Source organism: Carcharhinus amblyrhynchos, chromosome 11 (assembly GCF_965287045.1).
Source record: "Carcharhinus amblyrhynchos chromosome 11, sCarAmb.v2.hapA, whole genome shotgun sequence".
Taxonomy (NCBI): domain Eukaryota; kingdom Metazoa; phylum Chordata; class Chondrichthyes; order Carcharhiniformes; family Carcharhinidae; genus Carcharhinus; species Carcharhinus amblyrhynchos.
Genome location: NC_137334.1, coordinates 14,351,162 through 14,373,294, shown reverse-complemented (window position 1 = coordinate 14,373,294; position 22,133 = coordinate 14,351,162). Strand labels below are relative to the sequence as shown.

The 22,133-nt window shown below is 46.4% G+C and overlaps 1 protein-coding gene across 1 annotated transcript in view; it reads left to right on the top strand.

Annotated features, from left to right (window-relative positions):
- LOC145349922 (partitioning defective 3 homolog B-like) overlaps positions 1-22,133 on the top strand; it is a 1,010,807-nt gene that overhangs the window by 329,118 nt on the left and 659,556 nt on the right. Inside the window, exon 4 of the mRNA XM_080198594.1 lies at positions 8,239-8,363. Coding sequence (XP_080054720.1) covers positions 8,239-8,363 — 125 coding nt within the window. The remainder of the gene's footprint in view (positions 1-8,238; positions 8,364-22,133) is intronic.

Sequence of the window (22,133 nt, the reverse complement as noted above, 5' to 3'; positions counted from 1 at the left end):
ATTATTCATCCATTTGTAAAGGCAATGCTCTGTCAAAGAGGTTTGCAAACCAATAGCCCAGACTATGTAGTGTAGTCTCGAGCAATCGTGCTGGAATCCATGACCTCCTGACTCCCGGGCAAGCATGCTACCCAGTCAACAATGGTTCAGAAGTGAGTCAAGAAACTTGGAAAACTGAGTCTGAGAAGGCAGAAGCAAAGCGCTGGCGTGCATGTTGATGAATCTTCTGCCACTTTATTATGAATTAGAGCTGCAATTAACACTGCAGGCAAATGTGAACTGTATTCGATCTTGCTTGGCCATTACAATCTGATTCACATTTAAGCAGAACCTTCTTTGGTTTTAACCGTGGCCCTAATGAGCTGTAGCAGGTGAGCGAGGATTTGTTGTAAATTATACTTAAGGGATTCAGATAGCATAAAATCGTTTTGACTCTTGTCATCGTAAGCCCGAGGCGTTCTCCCAGAAATGTTAGGGAACCAAGGGTCAAGTGAGAGGGCGGATTTGAAAGAAATCAGTATTAGTAAGTAAGTGATGCTGGGGAAGTGAATGGGGTTAAAGGCTGACAAATCAACACGGCCTGATAATCTGCATCCTGGAGTGTTAAAGGAAGTGGCTCAGGAAATGTTGGATCATTGGTGATCATCGTCCAAAATTCCATAGACACTGGAGCAGTTCCTACAGATTAGTGGGGTTACATTTGCCACCCTCCATTTAAAATATGGAGGGAGAGAAAAGAAGGAAGAATTACAGACCAGTTAGCCTGACATCAATAGTGGGAAGATGCTAGAGTCTATTATAAAAGACAAAATGACATGGGATGGCACTGTGGTTATCACTGCTGTCTCACAGCGCCAGGGACCTGGGTTCAATTCCCGGCTCGGTCACTGTCTGTGTGGAGTTTGCTCGCTCTCCCTGTGTCTGCGTGGGTTTCCTCTGGGTGCTCCAGTTTCCTCCCACAGTCCAAAAGACGTGCTGGTTAGGTGCATTGACTATGCTAAACTCTCCTCAGTGTACCTGAACAGCACTGGAATGTGGCGACTAGGGAATTTTCACAGTAACTGCATTGCAGTGTTAATGTAAACCTGCTTGTTGACTAATAAATGAACTTTACTATAATGGAACATTTGGAAAGCATTAATGGGATTGGACTAAGCCAGCGTGTGTTTATGAAAGTCAAGTTATGTTTAACTTGGTTAACGGTGCTGTAGAAATGCAAGTTGTTGCTGCATTCAAGTTTTGCAATGCGAGCCACAATCATACAATTTGTAACCTTTTTTCCCTCCCTTGCCCAGCTTCCATTAGCAAACTTTCCTGTCTTTAGCTTGGCTCTTCAATCTGCCACTAGGAGATATCTGACCGAGTCTTATTTTGGGAACTGCAGAGAGGAATATGTTTTCAAATTAGTAGCAGATTGAGGGATTTAAGAAGGCTTCCTCAAGCCCCCAGAGAGAAACTCATACAGGTCTACCATCCTATTAAAAGTCAGCACTCCAAAACAACCCTGCTACCCAAGTTGTTTGCAATCTAAAAATAAAAAATACTTCCATTTTTTGAAAAAGAATCTGTGGTAGCCAAGTTTGAGCCTTGAAGCTCTGGCTGCGGAAATGGTGAACCTGCCCCTTGTTTCAGCACGCATCTAATGATGAAGCAAAAGACTTGGACACGCTGTCTCCTGTTAGACCCAGAGAAATGCCCTCAGCTCCCTCATCTCAAGAAAGGCTTGAATCAAAGAAGGGTGTGCAATACAACAAAAGTGGCTGCGCAGAAAGGCAAATTAGGGGGAACATCAGTGACTACACTTAAATCACTAATGGACTGCTTTGGGATGCCTAGAGATAGCAGAGAACCTGAGTAGGTTTGATGGGCTGAATGACCTCATTCCATTCTGTGTAACCCTTCTGTGATTCGCTAAGCGTAAGCTTAGGTTGTTTGCTCAGATCTCGAATGCACTGCTGCCTGACAGCACCATGGACGCAGGTTCGATTCACTGTTTGTGCGGAGTCTGCACATTATCTGCGTAGGTTTCTTCCGGGTGCTCCGGTTTCCTCCTGCATTCCAAAGACGTGCTAGTTAGGTGAATTGGCCATGCTAAGTTCTACCTTAATGTACCCGAACAGGCGTCCGGAGTGTGGCGAGTTGAGGGTTTTCACAGTAACTTCATTGCAGTGTTAATGTAAGCCTACCTGTGAGTAATAAATAAATAAAATGGAACCCCACAGCCTTCTGACTCAGCTGATATTGCCACTCACTGTGCTACCCACCATCGCACCCCCCACACTATATGGTAAATTGTAACGTTGATTCAAAAGCATTGCCAGGCTTGATTGACGGACTTTTGGTTCAGAGGACATCCCTAAACTGGAGTTTATTACTCAGTAAAAAGAGCCACGGTGTAATCTAAAACAGATTTAGACTCGGGCAGTAATCCTGTCTGAACAAATCTGTTCTCCAGACCACCTATTTCTCCTTGAGCATGATTCCACCAGATTATCGGCCATCAGAGGTGCTTATCTGTTGACTATGTGCCCAGCCTGATCGAACCGTGGATAATGACCTTACTGAGATGCAGCTATTTGTTGAGGAAGTTACCAGCTATCTTACCTTAGTGCCGCAGCTGATGACATTTGTTGGCCCCCCGTCCTTCCTCAGGTAGAAAGTTGAGGGCACCATGGTGGCACAGTGGTTAGCACTGCTGCCTCACAGGACCAGGGACCTGGGGAGCCGTGTTCAATTCTCAGCATGGGTCACTGCCTTTGTGGAGATTGCGCATTCTCCTCGTTTCCTCCCACAGTCTGAAAGACGTGTGGGTTAGGTTGGTTGGCCATGCTAAATTGCTCCTTAGTGTCAGGGGGACTAGGTGGGGTGAATGCGTGGGGTTATAGAGATAGGCTTGGGTGGGATTATGGTCGGAGCAGACTTGATGGGCCAAATGGCCTCCTTTTGCACTATTATAGGGATTTTATGATTCTAAATGTGCAAACAGCCCAGGTTTTACTGGTGGGAGGAGCAAGTTTTTGATGAGACTCTGCCACACTGCTGTTTCCACGCACATCTGATAAAGCATCTGGTATCTGAGTGATTGAATGTTGACTCACCTGGGATGAGACGCCCTCTTTTTGGTTCAAAACGTGGGTCTACTTCTAACCGATCTCCCAGAAACAGTAATCACAGCTCAGTTGTTTTACTTTTAAAGAGGCGAGTAAGCAATCTGCTGTCAGGTCGCCTTGATTGTAAATCTTAAGAGCTTACATTTTTGCATTTCTCAGTGTTTTTCAATCGGCCCTTTGCCTGTTGCAGATGTTCTCTTGCATCTTTCAAGGGCACAGTAAGAAGTATCACAACACAGCATCATCTTTCAGGGGGTTGGGGAGGGTGGGGCGGGGGGTGAGTGTAGTACATGTTGTGGCATGGGGGGGAAGCGTGTCCGCGGTTGAGGGGAGAGTGTGTCGACATTTGGGGGGGGGGGGGTAGAATGTGTTGACGTGGGGGGGGGAGTGTGTGTGTGGGGGGGGGAGTGTGTGTGTGGGGGGGGGAGTGTGTGTGTGGGGGGGGGAGTGTGTGTGTGGGGGGGGGAGTGTGTGTGTGGGGGGGGGAGTGTGTGTGTGGGGGGGGGAGTGTGTGTGTGGGGGGGGGAGTGTGTGTGTGGGGGGGGGAGTGTGTGTGTGGGGGGGGAGTGTGTGTGTGGGGGGGGGAGTGTGTGTGTGGGGGGGGGAGTGTGTGTGTGGGGGGGGGAGTGTGTGTGTGGGGGGGGGAGTGTGTGTGTGGGGGGGGGAGTGTGTGTGTGGGGGGGGGAGTGTGTGTGTGGGGGGGGGAGTGTGTGTGTGGGGGGGGGAGTGTGTGTGTGGGGGGGGGAGTGTGTGTGTGGGGGGGGGAGTGTGTGTGGGGGGGGGCGGTGGGGGGAGTGTGTGTGGGGGGGGGCGGTGGGGGGAGTGTGTGTGGGGGGGGGCGGTGGGGGGAGTGTGTGTGGGGGGGGGGCGAGTGTGTGTGGGGGGGGCGGTGTGGGGGGGGCTGTGTGTGTGGGGGGGGGCGAGTGGGGGGGGGCGTGTGTGTGTGGGGGGGGGCGAGTGTGTGTGGGGGGGGGCGAGTGTGTGTGGGGGGCGGGGGGGGAGTGTGTGTCGGGGCGGTGGGGGGGAGAGTGTGTCGGGGCCGGGGGGTGCATGTTGGGGTAGGGTGCATTTTGGTGTCAGTGCGCGTTTTGGGATGGTGTGTGTGTGTGTGTGTGTGCTAGGGCAGGTGGGTGTGTGTCTCGGGGCCGGCTGCGTGTGGCAGGACAGGGAGGACGTGTATCGGGGCGGGAGGGTGTGGGCCAAGGTGGAGGGGCGCGTGTCGGGGTGGTGGGCTGCATGTCGGGGAGGGGGGATACATGTCGGGGCGTGTGTGTCGGGTGGGGAGTCCGTGTCAGGGTGGGAGGTGCGTGTCGGTATGGGGGATGTGTGTGTCAGATGGGGGCGGTGTGTCTGTGTGGGGGTAGTGTGTGTTGCAGTGGGGGTGTGCATGTTGGGCTGGAGGAATGTGTGTCGGGCTGGGTTGGAGGTTGTGTGTTGGGTGGGGGTTGTGTGTCGGGGTAGGGGTGTGTGTGTGTCGGGATGGGAAGAAGTGTGTCAGAGTGTGGGGGCAGTGAGTCAGGGTGGGGGGGAGTGCATCGGGGTGGGGGGGGGGCAGTGTGTCTGTTGTGGTGAGGGGTAATGTGTCAGGGTGGGGAGGTGTGCGTCGGAGTGGGGACGGGGGGGCGTGTGTCGGGATGGAGGAAAGTGTGTAGAGGTGGGGGGGGGTTGTGTGTCAGGGCGGGGGGCGTGTGCAGAGTGGGAGGGTGTGCGTCGGAGTGGGGGGGTGCGTATCAGGATGGTGGGCTGCATGCCGGGAGGGGGATGCATGTCAGGGTTGGGAGGGTACGTCAGTGGAGGGGAAGTGCGTCGGGGTGGGGGGAGTGTGTGTCACGGTGGGGGGGAATGTGTGTCGGGATGGGGGGGCAGTGTGTCAGGGTGTTGGGGTTCTATGTTGGAGTGTGTGGGATGTTGGGAGGGTGTGAGTTGGGGTGGCGGTTTCTCTATGAATGTCATCCCGATTATAATTTCAAAATTCTCCTCTTTTCTCTGAAGGTAGTGATTCATGTTATGGTTCTGTGGGCATTGACGTTGCCTCATTTAGGAATATCTTCTTCATGCTTGCTTCTTGGGACTTAAGCTAATTGGTAACAAGTAGGCTCAGTCCTGTTATCTGAGATGTATAAATATACACGACCCTGCAGCATTTGGGAGTAGAATTAATCCCCACAACAGCATCAACCCACATTGAAAGTGTCCTGAAAGGTAAAACAGAATAAAAATGGGTGATGAGATAAAAGATAAGGGAGTTAATAAAGGTGAGGACCAAATACCGGGTCGTGGAGATGAGTTTTAGGGAGGATTGTAAACGAGAAGGGGAGGAAATAGTTATAGAAGTACATTTTGGGCGGCATGATGGCACAGTGGCATGGCTGCCTCACAATGGTTCAATTCCAGCCTCAGGTCACTGTCTGTGTGGAGTCTCACGCTCTCCCCGTGTCCGCGTGAGTTTGCTCCGGGTGCTCCGGTTTCCTCCCACAGTCCAAAGATGCGCAGGTTTGGTGAATTGGCCATGCTAAATTCTCCCTCAGAATGTAAGTCTATTTGTGACTAATAAATAAACTTTAAACTTTTATTCAACAGTCAGAGATATTAATGTCCTGTTAAGTTTAGGAGAAGCAGATGGTGGGTGTTGTCATTGAGCATGTATAAATAGGGGATGGCTGGGACACTGGGCTATGTGGGAGGAGAGCTGAGAGACCGAACAATTCAATAAGCTTAGTCAATAAATACAAGCTTTGTGCCTTGGTTTCAACTTCACGACTTGGCTAGGATTGTGTTAACAAAGTTTTAAAGTTTATTTATTAGTATCACAAGTTAAGCTTACATTAACACTGCAATGAAGTTCACAGATGGTGTGGGTGAAGGAAGTGGAGATATGCGCACAAAACCAGAGACTGAGGAATGGAGTTATGGATGGTGCATGGTGGGGTGGGGTTGGTGGGGGGGGAGCAGGGAATGGAGCTGTGGGCTAGAGGATAGGCCATGGAGAGTCAAAAGGGTGAGGAAGAGAATTTTTAAATTGGAGGTAGTAGGCAGTAGTATTTGTCAGCAAGGGCATGGGTGATGGGCAAATGAGACTTGGTGTGAGGTAGGAAACCTTAACGGAGATTCAGAGTTGCGAGAAAGAAGAGTGCTAATGTAGGACATGCTCACAGCCTGCAGAAGAAGGGAGATTGAGGTGAGGCAGCAGTTTGCAAGAGAGGTCAATCATTTGCAATAACCTCTAGCATGGTGGTCCGAGATCAAGTGCTCAACAATTTAGTGGAAATAGTCACTGGAGCTGGAAGAGGGAGTTGAGGCCAAATTGGTTTCAATGAGGGCATGAGAGGGGCAATGGAAGGGAAACTAGAATGAGATCATATACAGGGCTAGGACAGAAGAGAGTCTGGTGGGGCTGGGGTGAGAGGGATGGTCACAAACCCTTGCAGGTGAAATAACATTTCTTTCTTATGGACACTTCTTTCAGTTTAGTATTGTTTATTTGTCACAATGCATTCCACTCTTCACGGGCGGGGGGAGACAGCTTTGCAAAGCACCTGTGGTCAGCCTACAGGCATAACCCCAGGCTTCCAGTGGCCTCCCATTTTAATTCTCTGCTTTGTCCTCACGCTGATCTCTCCATCCTCCACCTGCTGCGGTTTTCCAGTGAAGCAGAACTCACCCTTGAGGGGCACAACATCATCTTTCATTTTGGAACGTTATAGCCTTCTGGACTTGATGGCGAGTTCAACGATTCCAGACTTTAATCTCTGCCCCAACCTCCCCATCCTGTTTTATATCACTTTCTTTGCACGTTTCAGTCTTAGGGTGGGATTTTCTGGACGTGCTCACCCCTAAACTGGCAAACCCTGCCTGAGGTCAACAGACCTTTGCTTGGTCCCGTCTCTCCCCCTCTCCACCCCAACTCCCCCTCCTGCCCACTATAATTCCCATGGCAGGCGGGACGGGGAAAATAACCCCCTTAATCTTGTTTTCTTGTGTTTTTGCTTTCGGCCGCCACTTGTTTCATTATTCTGTTCATCATCTTCCACACTACCGTACATTCTGCCTTGTTTTCCTTTTTTCACCCTCCCTCATTTGTCTTACTTACCGTGTGTACTTACGTGAAAGTTGTTCTCATGAAAAATTCAACACCATAATCACTGGACTAAGATATTGTAATCTTCTTGCATACCTTGTGTAAAAATCGACAATTGTTTTTGTTGGCTTGAAGCTTAAAGGTATCGGGACTGCCGGGGATGGTAATGATTGGAATGTAATGAAAATAAGTAAATAATTGTCTAAAATGTTTACACATTCAAATTTTATTAATATTTTTTCAAATGATTAAAGTGACCAGATTATGAACGACGAGCCATAATGTGATCATTAATTACTTAACAGTAATTACAACTGTTTATTACTTTAAATGTGCACATGGGAATCTTTAGATTTTATCAGTGGATGACGTGTGGTTCGTAATGTTATAAATAAATGTAAAATGTTTTTAATATTGTCGTTTGTTTTTACTTTATTTCGTTGCGATTTTTTTTTTGGATTTCACTTGAGCTTAAATTAAGCTGCATGTCAACCCCTCAAAAACATTACCCGCTTCAGAACCAGCTCCTTTGCCTAAGATGCCAGTTTCAAAAATTCACAAGTGTATGCAGTATCCCTCTAGCTATTCCCTTGTTCAGGTGAAAGGTCAGCAGCCTGCTGCCTGGAACTCGGCCTCGGGTGATTGTCTGTGTGGAGTTTGCATGCTCTCCCAGTGTCTGCGTGGGTTTCCTCCCGCACTCCAAAGATGTGCAGGTTAGGTGGACTGGCCGTGCTAAATTGCCCCTTAGTGTCAGGTGGAATTAGCAGGAGTAAATGCATAGGATTATAGGGCTAGGGCCTAGTCGGTATTGTTGTCAGTGCAGATTTGATGGGCTGAATGGCCCACCTCCTGCCCTGTAGGGATTCTACGATTTTTATCTCATACTGATGCAGCCAGACCTGTTGAGTATTTCCTTCATCTTCTGTTTTTATTTGAGACAGGTTTTTTTCTAAAATGTGAGGCTGTTTGGGAAAGGGGTATTCAGCTGTCTTAATTAGGTGCGCTTAGGTGCTGTGCACTTGTCTGACCCCCGTCTTTTGTTCACCACAGACACACCACTCATGGTGCGAAGAAGCAGCGACCCAGCACTGGTCCCACCTGCCCTGTTCCAACCAGGTGCCTCTCAGTCTGATGAAGCCCCGAACCGGAGCCTGACTGTCAAACCGGTCGCAGTGGTAAGCCATGACCTGTGGGTTGGGTGGTGCTGGAAATGCACGGTATCAACTCTGAGATGTGTTTATTTAGCCTGTTAAGCTCTTCAGGATCTGTTTAACCTTTAGAGCCCAGGACTTAATGGAGACCATGCCAGGTAAGCAACACTAATGAGACTGATGTGTGCAACCCTCTGGAGCACAGCGGGATAACTTCTGCAGGAACACGTAATGCTGTTTGTAGATGCCATGTTTGCCTACAGAATTGCCTGGGCTGAGGAATGTTTAATGTTTACATTTCTCTACTCATACTGCGGTGAAGCCTCAACCATTCGAAAAATGCTTCTTCCCACTTCACTGCCTCTCTTGGTCTTAAAGTGTTCCGAAAACTGGAAGATAACTTTGCTGCTTCTGTGTCATCCAGTAGTCTTTGTAATAAACCTGTCAGCCAGCAGTTAGTTCCTGTCTCATTCAAGCTGTGTGCCTACAGGGTTTTTAAATCTGCCTTCGTCAAAGTTTAAAGTTTATTTATCCGTCACAAGTAGGCTTACATTCACACTGCAATGAAGTTACTGAGAAAACCCTCTAGTCTCCACAGCCCGGTGCCTGTTCGGGTCCACTGAGGGAGAATTCAGCATGGCCAATCCACTAACCTGCACATCTTTTGGACTGTGTGAGGAAACCGGGGCACCCGGAGGAAACACACACAGACATGGGGAGAACGTGCCAGCTCCACATAGACAGTGACCCGGATCCCTGGCACTGTGAGGCAGCAGTGCCAACCACTGTGCCACCCCAGATGTGCATTGGCCAGTATTGCACTTAGGCTTTCATTTGTAATTCCACTTACCTGTAAGACTATCGCAGGTTAGGACTTGAATCATAGAACTCTACAGTACAGAAGAAGACCATTCGGCCCATCAAGTCTGCACTGAACACAATCCCACTCAGGCCCTATTCCCATAATCCCCCATATTTGCCCTCCTAGTTCCCACTGACATTAAGGGGCAATTTAGCATGGCCAATCAAGCTAACTCGCACATCTTTGGACTGTGGGAGGAAACCGGAGCACCAGGAGGAAACCAACGCAGACACGGGGAGCATGTGCAAATTCCACACAGACAGTGACCAGAAGCCAGAATTGAATCCAGGTCTCTGGCACTGTGAGGCAGCAGTGCCAACCACTGTGCCACCGTGCTGCCCCATGGTGGTAGATGAGAAAAACTGAACAGATTTCTCTCAGCTTGAGACCAGGCGCCATGGCGTGGACAGCAGCATGGAATGTTTCCCACTGTGGTTGGGTGCGTGAATAATTGCCAAATCCTCCGTCCCCGACCTCACTAATTCTGGACCCGGATGATTCACTCTGTTCTCCGTGGTGGGGTGTAGCCCGCCATACCGTTTGGGTGCCAGATTGGGTGGCACAGTGGTTAGCACTGCTGCCTCACAGCTCCAGGGACCCTGGTTCGATTCCTGGCTTGAGTCACTGACTGTGTGGGGTCTGCACGTTCTCCCTGCGTGGGTTACCTCCAGGCGCACCTGTTTCCTCCCACAGACCAAAGATGTGCAGGTTAGTGGATTGGCCATGCCAAATTGCCCCTTAGTGTCAGGGGGACTAACAGGATAAATGCATGGGGTTATAGGGGTGGGCCTGGATAGGGTTGTGGTTAGTGCAGACTTGATGGCCTGAATGGCCTCCATCTGCACTGTAGGGGTCGATGGTTTCTATGAAAAGGTGCTCGACGTCACTGACTCTAATTGAAGAAAGGAAGTGAATCACCTGAAAATGTAGATAGATCTCTGGGAACACTTTGAGACTGGAAGATGGACCTCCTGAGAATGAATGAAGATGGACCAACAGGATCTTTCTGAGGCTGGAAGATGGACCCTCTCCAAGGCTCCGAATCCAGGAGGTTCACCCTCAGATGCATCCCCTGACCAACTGCTGTGGTGTTCCCAGGGTACATGGATGTGGGTGGTCTCCATCCTGAGCTCTGGAGGCAGCCCCAAGCATTCTTCAGGTGAAGCCCGACATCTGTATGTTCTGTTTTATGGACCGAGTGTTTGCTCACTGGCACTGTGGAGAATCTGGCACAGGGGGCGCAGTTTGCGTCTGAGGGTGGACCTTCGTTAATAGGATGCAGATATGGTTCACACCGTCCTCTGGTGGGTTCTCTGACCTGACCAGCAATTCATCCCACTGTAAATTCACATTGGTGTGAAGCTCATTTCTGGTCCTCTTGCCATTTCGCCCATCGTGCCTGCCAGGATTTTGAATTTTGAATCAGGCACTTAGATACCAAAAACCTATTAAATATAAATCTGATGGTTTTGACAACAATCCTATTGTGGGGAAATATTGATTATGTATTGCGGGTATAAAAATAGAGTCGGGGACAAACTGAGGAGAGCATCTTTCAGAACTAACAGCTCTAAGCTCTCTCTCTTTCTCTCTCTCTCTGTGTCTTGGAAGAGAAAGAGAATTGCTCGCTCTCATAGCTTCTGCTAAATCTTAAGAGAAAGCACCATCTAGATGGCAAAGGAACTGAAGAAGAAAAGTTCCAGGCAGAAGAATCAACACAGAGGGCACAAAATATTCCGGAAGACACAAAACCTGGTTGTAATTTAGAGAGTGACTAAATTCTATTTTTGTTAATGAGTGGGAATTGTATATTTGAACAGCATACCATTAGAATCTTGTTTTATTTGTGAATAGTTAATAGTTAGAAGGGATTTATTCAGTTTGTTAATCGTTTAGTTAATTTGTTCACTGTTAGTTAGATAAATTGTTACATGTTGATGAGAGTATCAGAGAGTTATTCTTTTATTTAACCACAAGGAGCTGCTGAAGAGCAGGTCACACCACTTCTCACACTTTTTACAGATGAGGGGGGATCAACCTCTGCTTTACAACCATAGCAAGCATCCTTTCCAGATATATCACAGTTCGGTATCGCTCCTGCTCTAACCGACACTGCAAGAAATTATAAAGGGTTGTGAATGAAGCCCAGTCCATCACGCAAACCAACCTCCCATCCGTCTACACATCCTGCACTTGGGAAAAGCAGCCAGCATAATCAAGAACCCCACGCACCCCAGACATACTCTCTTCTTTCTTCAGGGACAACGTAAAAAAGTCTGAAGTCATGTACCAACCAACTCAAGAATAGTTTCTTCCCTGCTGCCACCAGACTTTTGAATGAATCTACCTCACATTAAGTTGATCTTTCTTTATGCCCTACCTGTAACTGTAGCATTATATTTTACACCATCTCCCTTCCTTTTCTGGATGAACAGTGTGCTTTGTCTGTATAGCACGCTATGTACTCTATGAACGGTAAGCTTTATCTGCACAGTGTGCGAGTAACAATACTTTTCACAGTATCACAGTGCATGTAATAGTGAATCAAATCAAATACACCGGCAGGGGCTTGGGAGAATCCCACCCACTATCTTCCCTTAGCTGTCAGAATTACAATGATCTATGACACATTGGAATCAAGGGATGATCACAGAATCACTGGATTCTACAGTGCAGAAGAGGCCCTTTGGCCCACTGTCTGCATGAAAGGCTCTGACCTACCTACCTAATCACACTTGCAGCAGTTGGCCCAAAGCTTTGAATGTCATGGCTTGCCAAGTACTCACCCCAGTACTTTTTAAAGGATGTGAGGCATTTCGCCTCCACCACCCTCCCAGGCGGTGCAGTCCAGACTGTCACCACCCTCTGGCTAAAAAGGTTTTTCCTCCAATCCCCCCTAAATCTCCCGCCCTTCACTGTTAACTTGTGTTCCTTCATAACTGACCCTTCCACTCGGGGAACGGCTGCCCCCTATCCACTCTGTTCATGCACCTCATAATCTTGTATACCTCAATCAGATCGCCCCTCAGTCTTCTCTGCTTCAGCAAAAACAACCCAAGCCTATCTAACCTCTCTTTATAACTTAAATGTTCCATCCCAGGCAACATCCTGGTGAATCTCCTCTGCACCCCTTCCCAGTGTGTTCATGCCGTTGAAGGTGATTCCAATTCAATATTGGCTTCAAAGAAAATCTTTGACTTTAGTTTTTTTTAAAAGAATTGATGAATGAACCACAGAGGGGCACTGGGAGAAATGTTAACCTATTCTGCCTGCCACAAAACTGATCAAATTGAATTTTGCATCCTATCTAATCTCACCCGCTATTAAAATCATTGAATGGGATGCAAATCGAGCACTCCACACAATCCTGCGGGATTCCTGCCTGGAGTGTTAGATTGAAATTACCCATGGTATGTCTGTTAACTATCTCGAATTTTGCCATTGTGTTGACAGTAAAATGTATAGTGTTCTTCATTAGTTTGTGAAACTGACAGTAACTTCTGGCAACTGCACATACGCAGTTACATTTGGAAATTCAGTAGTTGCTGTCAATGATTCCCTGCTCCTCCAAAGAGTGGACTGTTGAAGTCCTAGCAGGCACAAAGCAATGTGAAATCACTGAATAAATGTGAACTACATTTTTGAACTACTTGTCATAGAATCTGGTAGTGCAGAAGGAAGCCATTTGGCCCATCAAGTCTGCACCGACCACAATCCCACCCAGACCCTTTTCCCATAACCCCATGCATTTATCCTAGCTAGTCCCCCTGACACTAAGGGGCAATTTAACACAGCCAGTCCACCTAACCCGCACATCTTTGGACTGTGGGAGGAAACCGGAGCACCCGGAGGAAACCCACGCAGACATGGGGACCACATACAGACTCTGCACAAGCTGGGAATTGAACCCGGCTCCCTGGAGCTGTGAGGCAGCAGTGCTAACCACTGTGCCACAGTGTCGTCCATCTCAGTATGAAAGCATTTAAAAATTTTATCCTGTGTCATAAGAGATGTATTGGATTTTTAACACTGATAATTACTGATGAACAACCTCACTGGCCTTGAAAGGATAATTTTATTTTCATGCAATTTCAAAATTCTCCATTCCTTGATTAAAGTTTCATAGATTTTTAAAATAGTAATAAATAAAAATTAAAGTTTGTATATAATATTTAAACTTCCATTGTAACACAATGCATATGTCCCAATTTTTATTTGACTTGCTGTAAAACTATGGTGAATAGTGAGATTTGCTTCTTGATTTGTTTTATTATTTTCACGTATACTGGGGTACAGTGAAAAGTATTGTTTCTTGAGTACTATACCATAAGCACAAAAGCATAGAAAAAACAGACTGTTCAGGTGGACAGAACTACCTCGTGGTACTATTTGGAAGAGAGCAGGAGTGTTCTCTTCGCGACCATGGCCAGTGTTTATCCCTCAACTTTGCTTTAGAAGAATCAGGTTATCTGATCACATTGCTGCTTTTCATAGAATCCCTACAGTGCAGAAGAAGGCCATTTGGCCCACCGAGTCTGCACCGACCACAATCCCACCCAGGTCCTATTCCCGTAACATTGCATATTTACTCTGCTAATCCCCCTGATACTATGGTCAATTTAGCTGACCAATCAACCCTAATCTATACATGTTTGACTGTGGGAGGAAATCAGAGCATCCAGACGAAACCCACGCAGACACAGGGAGAACATGCAGACTCCACACAGACAGTGATCTGAGGCTGGAATTGAACCTGGGTCTCTGATGCTGTGAGGTAGCAGTGCTAACCACTGTGCCACCTGGGACCTTACTATGTGTAAACTGGTTGTCAGGTTTTTGATTACCTCAAAAGCACCTAAGTGGATATAGAGTGTTTTGGACCTCCTGAGGTCATGCAAGGATCTGTGTAGATGCAACTCTTTTTCCCTTTCCTCTCCAGAACATAGTTGCTGAGGTTAATTGCTGCCCTGCCTATCAATAGGATTACCAAGGCTACTATGGACTATGTTGTTAAGTTGATAGGCACCCTTCATCCAGACTTGGCTGGATACTGGAAGCTGAAGCAACAATTCCAGACCTGCTCATTTACCCATGCCCCCAACCAAGCCCTGGCTCCCTCCCCAGAATTATGGTTAAGCCATGGCCTTGGCATGCACCTCTAGTTGAGCAGAACATACGGTCAAAGCAGTGTCCTCCTACTTAATGGAACCAATTCTTTCAATGCTCGTTCAACTAAGTATTTTTCCCTCCAAAAAAATTAATTAGGGCATGTTACCTCAAATATACTAAATTGGGAGTGAATTTAAGATGGTAGTTTTTTTTTATTCATTCGTGACACATAGGTGTCGCTGGCTGGGCCAGCATTTATTGCCCATTCCTAGTTGCCTGAAGGCAGTTGGGAGTCAACCATCTTGTTGTGGCTCTGGAATCACATGTAGGCTGGACCAGATAAGGGCGGCAGATTTCCTTCCTAAAGGACATTAGTGAACCAGATGGGTTTTTCTGACAATTGACAATGGTTTCATGATCATTAGTAGATTCTTAATTCCAGATATTTTTTATTGAATTCAAATTCCACCACCTGCCATGGCAGGGTTTGAACCTGGGTCCCTAGAACATTCGCTAAGTTTCTGGATTAATAGTCTAGCAATAATACCACTAGACCATTGCCTTCCCATGTAGTATTCGAAACTCAAGCATTTTATTGATCACGAACTATGTAGATTTTATCCTTGTAGTTATCGAAACTGCTTGGTTTGAATTTAGCTTTGAACATATTGCCAGCCATTCATTTCCCTTTGTATATGTAAACATTCTCTTGCATTTGCAGTTAGTTATTTGCTGGTAAATCTACAACTGTGACATAGTGAAACCACTTATCCAGCTCTGAGCATCAACAAAGTGCGGGGATCCCGTATGGATTTTCTCCAAGCATAACACAACGCACTGAATAGAGTGCAAATTTTATCTGCTCGCTGCTCTGTGATGCTGTAGATATGCTTGTGAAGAGGCTCCCTGTACGGTGTATGTTGCAAAATCATCGGCTAAAACAAATTTCATAGTTTTGCTATTTACAACAAAACGAATTAGTCTTCGTAAACGCCTACATAATGTCAGTACAGATGGTTACTGGGAAATTGTTAAGCTTCATTAGTCTTCGAACATCACATTTGTGTATTTATACAAGTTGTGGTCTTGTACATAGCGTAAAATGTGCGGTTTTTTTTGCAATAAATCTATCAGTGGTAGGAAAAGAATGAATGTCATGCTGTTTCTAATTGGCTGAAATGAACTACATGAAGCTTGATGATTAGTTGATACAGAATCCTAGAGTCCCTACAGTGCAGAAGGAGGCCACTCTGCCCACCGAGTCTACACCGACTCTCTCCGACAGCATCCCATCTATGTCCTATCCCTGTAGCTCAACATGTGCACCCTGCTAACACCCCCCACCCCCCAACCTACACATCTTGAAGTCACAAAATGAAGTTACTGTGAAATTCCCCTACTTGCCACACCCCGGCGCCTATTTGGGTTAGTGCACCTAACCAGTACGCCTTTGGATTGTGAGAGGAAACCAGAGCACCTGGAGGAAACCCACGCAGACACAGGGAGAATGTGCAAACTCCACTCAGACAGCGACCCAAACCAGGAATCAAACCTGGGTCCCTGGCACTGTGAGGCAGCAGTGCGAACCACTGTGCCACTGTACCGCCCACGTTCCATCTTGGGACACTAAGGGATAATTTAGCATGTCCAGTCCAGTTAACCTAACATCTTCAGGGATATGTAGACTGGCAAACTTCTCGTTGAAATCTAACCACTTGAAAGGATTGCAATTTTTACCAAACGCATTGCTGCATTTATGTTTTTCCAAAACTACTAGTTTGACCCAACTGAGTATATACAGCTGTAAAAATAACATTAGTTAATCCTTAAAACACACCGGTTTTACTCATAAATCAGCCAGTTCCATGCACAAGAAATTTCCTTCACAGAGATCTGACTCTTGGCTGAAAAATGAGCAGCATTTCTGAGTTCCCTTGCATGAATTGTATCCTATCTGAAGGATATTCCACACTCCCCTCAAGCTGATTACAGCATTGGGCATGGTAGGCCAGGTTTTGCAAACAGGAGGTTGTGCCACCAATCTATAAACTGGCTCCATTCCATTCTTGTAGCAAATGATATGAGCTGTGATGGATAGAGCAGCAATGCGGATGGATAACGGAGAGCCATGCAGTCAAATTTCGAGAGAGTTCAGAAGTGAAGCACTTCCATGGGGAACAAAAGGAGCTTTCACTACAAATAAAGCAAGCTGGACAGGTGCCTAGTGGAGCGAGTCTGTTCTTTTAGTTTCTCTGTTCATTTCCTTTTATTTTCTGTTTACCATGGGTCATTTGGGTGCCGGAAAGGAGACGTTGTTGGATACTGGGCCCAGTTGATGCGAATCGTTAAAGTGACTGAACCTGAATGGATTTAAAGTTCTTGAATGTGGGGGTCCAGGTGGTAAACTATTTGGCATAGGAATGAAGGTTGGCGGCAGGGTGAACACAATAGGATTATCTGCCGTTGTTCTGGTGACATGTTTGCTGATAGGCTGTCACTACATAAAGGATTCCCAAACCCCTCTCATTTGGTCCATTCTTTCTTTCTTCAGTCAAATGATTTATTTTCCACCTGCAAGGAACCCCGTCTTTGATGGCAAGGACGTGAGCAAATGCCCATGTTTCTCAGTGGAAGCCCATCAGAGTACAAGATCTGGATAGAACCATAGAAATGATACAGCATAGAAGGGGGCCATTTGGCCCATCTTGTCCATGCTGACCCAGATGCCCTTTCTAATCCCATCTTCCTGCATGTGGCCCATAACACTTAAGGTGCAGATCCACATACTTTTTAAACGAGTTTAGGGCCTGATTCCACCACCAACTTGGAGAGCAAATTCCAAACCCCCACCGCCCCCTGGCTAAAAAGCTTTCTCTTGTACCCTAGCATGGCACAGTGGTTAGCACTACTACCTCACAGCGCCAGGGATCAGGATTCGATTCCTGGCTTGGGTCACTTTCCTTGTGGAGTCTGCACCTTCTCCCTGTGTCTGTGTGGGTTTCCTCTGGGTGCTCCCGTTTCCTCCCACACTCCAAAGACGTGCCTGTTAGGTGGATTGGCCATGTTAAATTCTCCCTCGGCGCTCCCGAACCAACGCCAGATTGTGGCAACTAGGGGATTTTCACAGTGACTTCATTGCGATGTTAATGTAAGCCAACTTGTAACTAATAAATAAAACTTCAAACATTACAAGTGCACATCTAAATACTTCTTAAATGTTATGAGGGTCTATGCATCAAACATTGTTTCAGTAATGGAGAACATGAACTAAGGATTCATCAGCGAAGGTTAACTATTGTAAGGAACATAGCAGTAGGCCATTCAGCCCTCCAACCTGCTCCACCATTCGGTGAGTTCATGGTAAATCTATTGGAAAGGCTTGAGCAAAAACGTCTCCAAGAATATTTATGAGCTTTATTTAAAGTTAATGAAGGCTTTTGATGAAGTGAATAGGGAAATGCTGTTTCACTTATTGAAAAATCAGTGAAGTAAATAAATATTTGTGGTGTGGGAAGTGACAGAGTTTTGGAGGGAGAACAGAACTGTGGGATTAGAGATGATTACTTTCTGATAACCAACTGTTCTGGACTGTCTTGGAGTCTTCAGTAATTAAAGATTAATCTCTGGACGCTGCTGAGAGCAATCTGGGAGAAAAATCATGGTGTCATTTTTATTTATTACCATGGTGTCCATTTGTTTATTGGTTAGAAGATTATTTGAAATTGGAAGGAAGTCTTTTTGATTGGATTAATGTGGATCGTCACTCAGGACGTGAAAGGTCAGTGCACTTTCCGACTGGGCTGCAAAGGCAGTTGGCGGTTGGCTGTTGTTGTGACCAACGTGGAGAATATGGAGATAAAACCTCCTGGAATTTGTTAGACCAGTGTTGGCACTTGAGAAGTTACTTGAGAAAAGAGAGAGCACAGACATGGTGGGCCGAATGGCTTCCATGTTCCTGTATGCTGTTCCTGTCACGGTTTTTATTTTCTCTTCGAAGTTTTAACTGAAGACCGTGTCAGCTGAGCTTCAGATGTTCTGATGGTACATGCTGGCTTGCTACCTCACGTGGTTTCACAAACAAGGGCAGCCTGTTCATACGTGAGCTCTGTGATGAGAATGTTAGAGAATCCCACAGCACAGGAGGAGGTTATTTGGCTTATCCTGCCTAGTGGCAGCTCTTGAAAAGAGCTGTCTAGTTAGTCCCACACTCCCCGCTCATTCCTGGCGTCCCTGCCAATGTTTCCTTTTCAAATATTTACACAATTGCCTTCTGAAAGTTAGTATGGAATCTGCTTCCACCAATCTTTTTCAGACAATGTATTCCAGATTGTAACAACTCACTGCATGAAAAATAAAGCTCTTTATCTCCCCATTGGATCCTATACCAGTCACCTGAAATTGGTTTTGTTTATCAATTCTCCTGCCAATGGAAGCAGTTTCTCCCTCTCCACTCTGTCAAAATATTTTCATTAAATCTCCACTTAACCTTCTCTGTTCCAAGTCTTCCCTAGCCTCTACACATGACTTGAAGGATATGAAACTCCCTCAACCAGTTGTACGCAGTCCCCTCAGAACCATAGTATCCCTACAGTGCAAAAGGAGGCCATTGGACTATCAACTCACCGAAAAAGTATTCCACATAGGCCTGTTTCCACCATCCTCTCCCCATAACCTTGTGCATTTACCATGGCTACCCCACTGAACCTGCACATCTTTGGACACTAAGGGGCAATTTCTTTTTTCTCATTCATTCATGGGACATGGGCATCACTGGCTGGCCACCATTTATTGACCATCCTTGGTTGCCTGAGGACAGTTGGGAGTCAACCACATTGCTGTGGCTCTGGAGTAACATGTAGGCAAGGCCAGGTAAGGACAGCAGATTCCCTTCCCTAAAGGATATTAGTGAGCCAGATGGGTCTTTCCAACAATCGACAATGGGTTCATGGTCATCATGGATTCTAAATTCCAGAATTTTTTTAATTGAACTCGATTTCTGCCATGGCGGGATTCGAACCCAGGAACATTAGCTGAGTTTCTGGATTAACAGTCTAGTCATATTACCACTAGGCCTTTGCTCCCCTAAATTTTAACAAGGCCAATACACCTAACCTACACATCTTTGGACTGTGGGAGGAAACTGGAGCACCTGGGTGAAACCCACGCAGACATGGGGAGAACATGCAAACTCCACACAGACAGTGAACCAAGGATGGAATCGAACCCGGGTCTCTGGGGCTGTGAGGCAGCATTGCTAACCACTGTGCCACCATGCCATTCTCCAGCCTTCCAGCTAACCTTTTGGAAATATTTGACATTGAACACTTGATCATCAGGAAATGAACCTGGACACCTTCAAAGAAAGCAGTTTAGTGAAAAGAAAAAGAAAAGCTTTCTGTTACAGGGCGCCTTTCATGGCCTATAGATATGATATCCCAGTGTACCAATGAATACTATTGAACCCTAGTCACTGTTGTAGGATAAAGGTTAAGTTGCCAGCTACGCAGTGTCTAATAGGCACAGAGCAAGGACCCAAGGTGATAGCCAAATTGCACATGGCAACGTCCTACAATGAGACAATCGTGGTATCATAAAATGCTTAAAGCAATGAAGGAGGCTATTTGGCCCACCAGGTCTGTGTTAGCTCATTGCCAGAACAATTTAATTTATTCCACTCACCAGCCCTTTCCTCGTAGCCCTGCAGTTGCTTGCCCCTCAGTTGCTTGTCCAAACCTCTGTTGAAAATCATCCTTCGGCCAGTGCATCAGGAAGAACTCTCATGCTCTTCCTCCAAACAGTCTCGTGGGATCTTGTATGACTTACCGGAGAGGGGAGATGAGGCATTTTTATTTTATCTCATCTGAAACTGTGTACGGCTCCCTCAGTATGGCGTTGGAGTGTCAGCCTAGGTTTTGTGATAGGGCCTTTGGAGTAGGGTTGATATCCCCACAGTCCTCTGAATGAGAAGCTTGAGAGCTACAAATGGCTGACATGATTGTGGTCACTACCTACCAAAGGTTTCGTTTTGGCTAATAAAGAGTTGGATCCCATAGAAACCTATAAAACTCTTAACAGGGTAGGACAGGGTACATTCAGAAAGAATGTTCCCAATGATGGGGGAGTCCAGAACTAGGAGTTAGTGGTTTATTCCTTAACCCTCAAAGTGTAAGGAAAAATTTCTTCAACCAGAGAGTGGTGAATGTATGGAATTCACTACCATAGAAAGTAGTTGAGGCCAAAACATTGTGTGAATACAAGACAAAATTAGATATAGTTCTTGGGGCTAATGGGATCAAGGGATATGCGGGGAGGGAAGGATCAGGAGGCTCGAAGGGCTGAAAGGCTTAATCTTGCTTTTAGTTTTTATAAGAAAATCCGTGATAGCTACCTTTCGTAATGAATGCAATTAACGAGAGTTGGGGGAAAATCAAACCAGTAGCCTCCTCTCTGCACCCTCACCCCCACAATCTTACATCCCAAAACATTGGTTCTCCTCCCTTGTGGCTATGAGGTGCATTTTGAGAGACATGAAAGGCGTATTTGTACTCAAAAGGGTTAATTGAGTGCATTAAGAGCAGCACCTCGAATCTGGTAACTCCAATGGATAATGGTTGCAGGATTGCATGGAGAACTGATGAGATTTTCTTTCTAATGGCTAAAGCCGTTGATGTCTGAAGCTTCCAGAAGACGTGTCAGGAAGGATTTCACGCCTAAACAAACGTTTAAAATGCGTTGGCGTTCTTCATTACCACGCGGCGTATCACAATAATAATCTTGTACGCGGTCGTTATAGAAGAGGTATTTATTCTGGGTGTTCTTTTTTTGTGTTTGAACGTTGGGTTGGCCCTCTTATGCAGCCACTGTTTGTGTAAAGGTTGTTGATAAGATTTCAGTGAATGTGGATTTAAAATAAATACGTTTTGTGCCACTGCAGGCCAGCGCCACTATGATAAGTGTCTGTTTATCTCCAGCTGCAGAATTTCTGACCTGTTGTTTCCACCACTTCACAGAGCAAGCACAGAGGCAAAGACACTTAGGAGTGGTTTACGCATTCCTCTGCTCGTTGTCTGGTCAGGGATTTCTTGTAAAGTATTTTCCTGGCCTCCGTTCCATTGTAAGTTGAGTGGCATTGAATAAACAGTACCAGGATGGGGCCAGTGCAAGTGAAATGAATACTGTGTCATAAAGGAGGCCCTTGCTTCTCACATAAAATGCTTTTATTTCCTTAATGATCAGGATTTGACCTTCCCCTCTGTTCTTAACCACACGCGTTTTGCCTGGAAGTAACAGCTGCAGACCAACGTTGCGGCCACTGGCCCCTCTCAGGAGCAGCCATACTTGTTTCCTGCGTCTGCAACCAATTTCCTCTCCAAGAACCCTTCGCTTCTCCCCTTTCCAAAGGAACGCACCAAAGTTGTTTACCTGCTCCCATTAATTCATAATTCCATTTTGATCTATTGGCCCTCATGTTTCCTTGACAACTCTCCACCCCCCCCCACCCCAATCCAACCCCGTCACGCCAACCACTGCTCTCTACCTGCATGTCTCCTCAAAAGAAAATCTTGTTCAAGTAAAGTCGACAATTGAAAAATCATCTGTGAGTCTAGAGGAATGCGCGAGGACTTTACGAGGAGAAATTTTGAAAACCTGTAGGGACTCAGGAAATGACCAAGCTGATGCATCTGTGCACGCACTCAACCGTATTGGAAGGGGTGGTTGTTAGTGACAGTGGGGGTGTATGGTTTGCGACGGTACTTCTGTCCATGCACGTACTTCTGCCCAAGCTGGGCGTGTTTGCATGTCACATTGGCACATGCTGGACA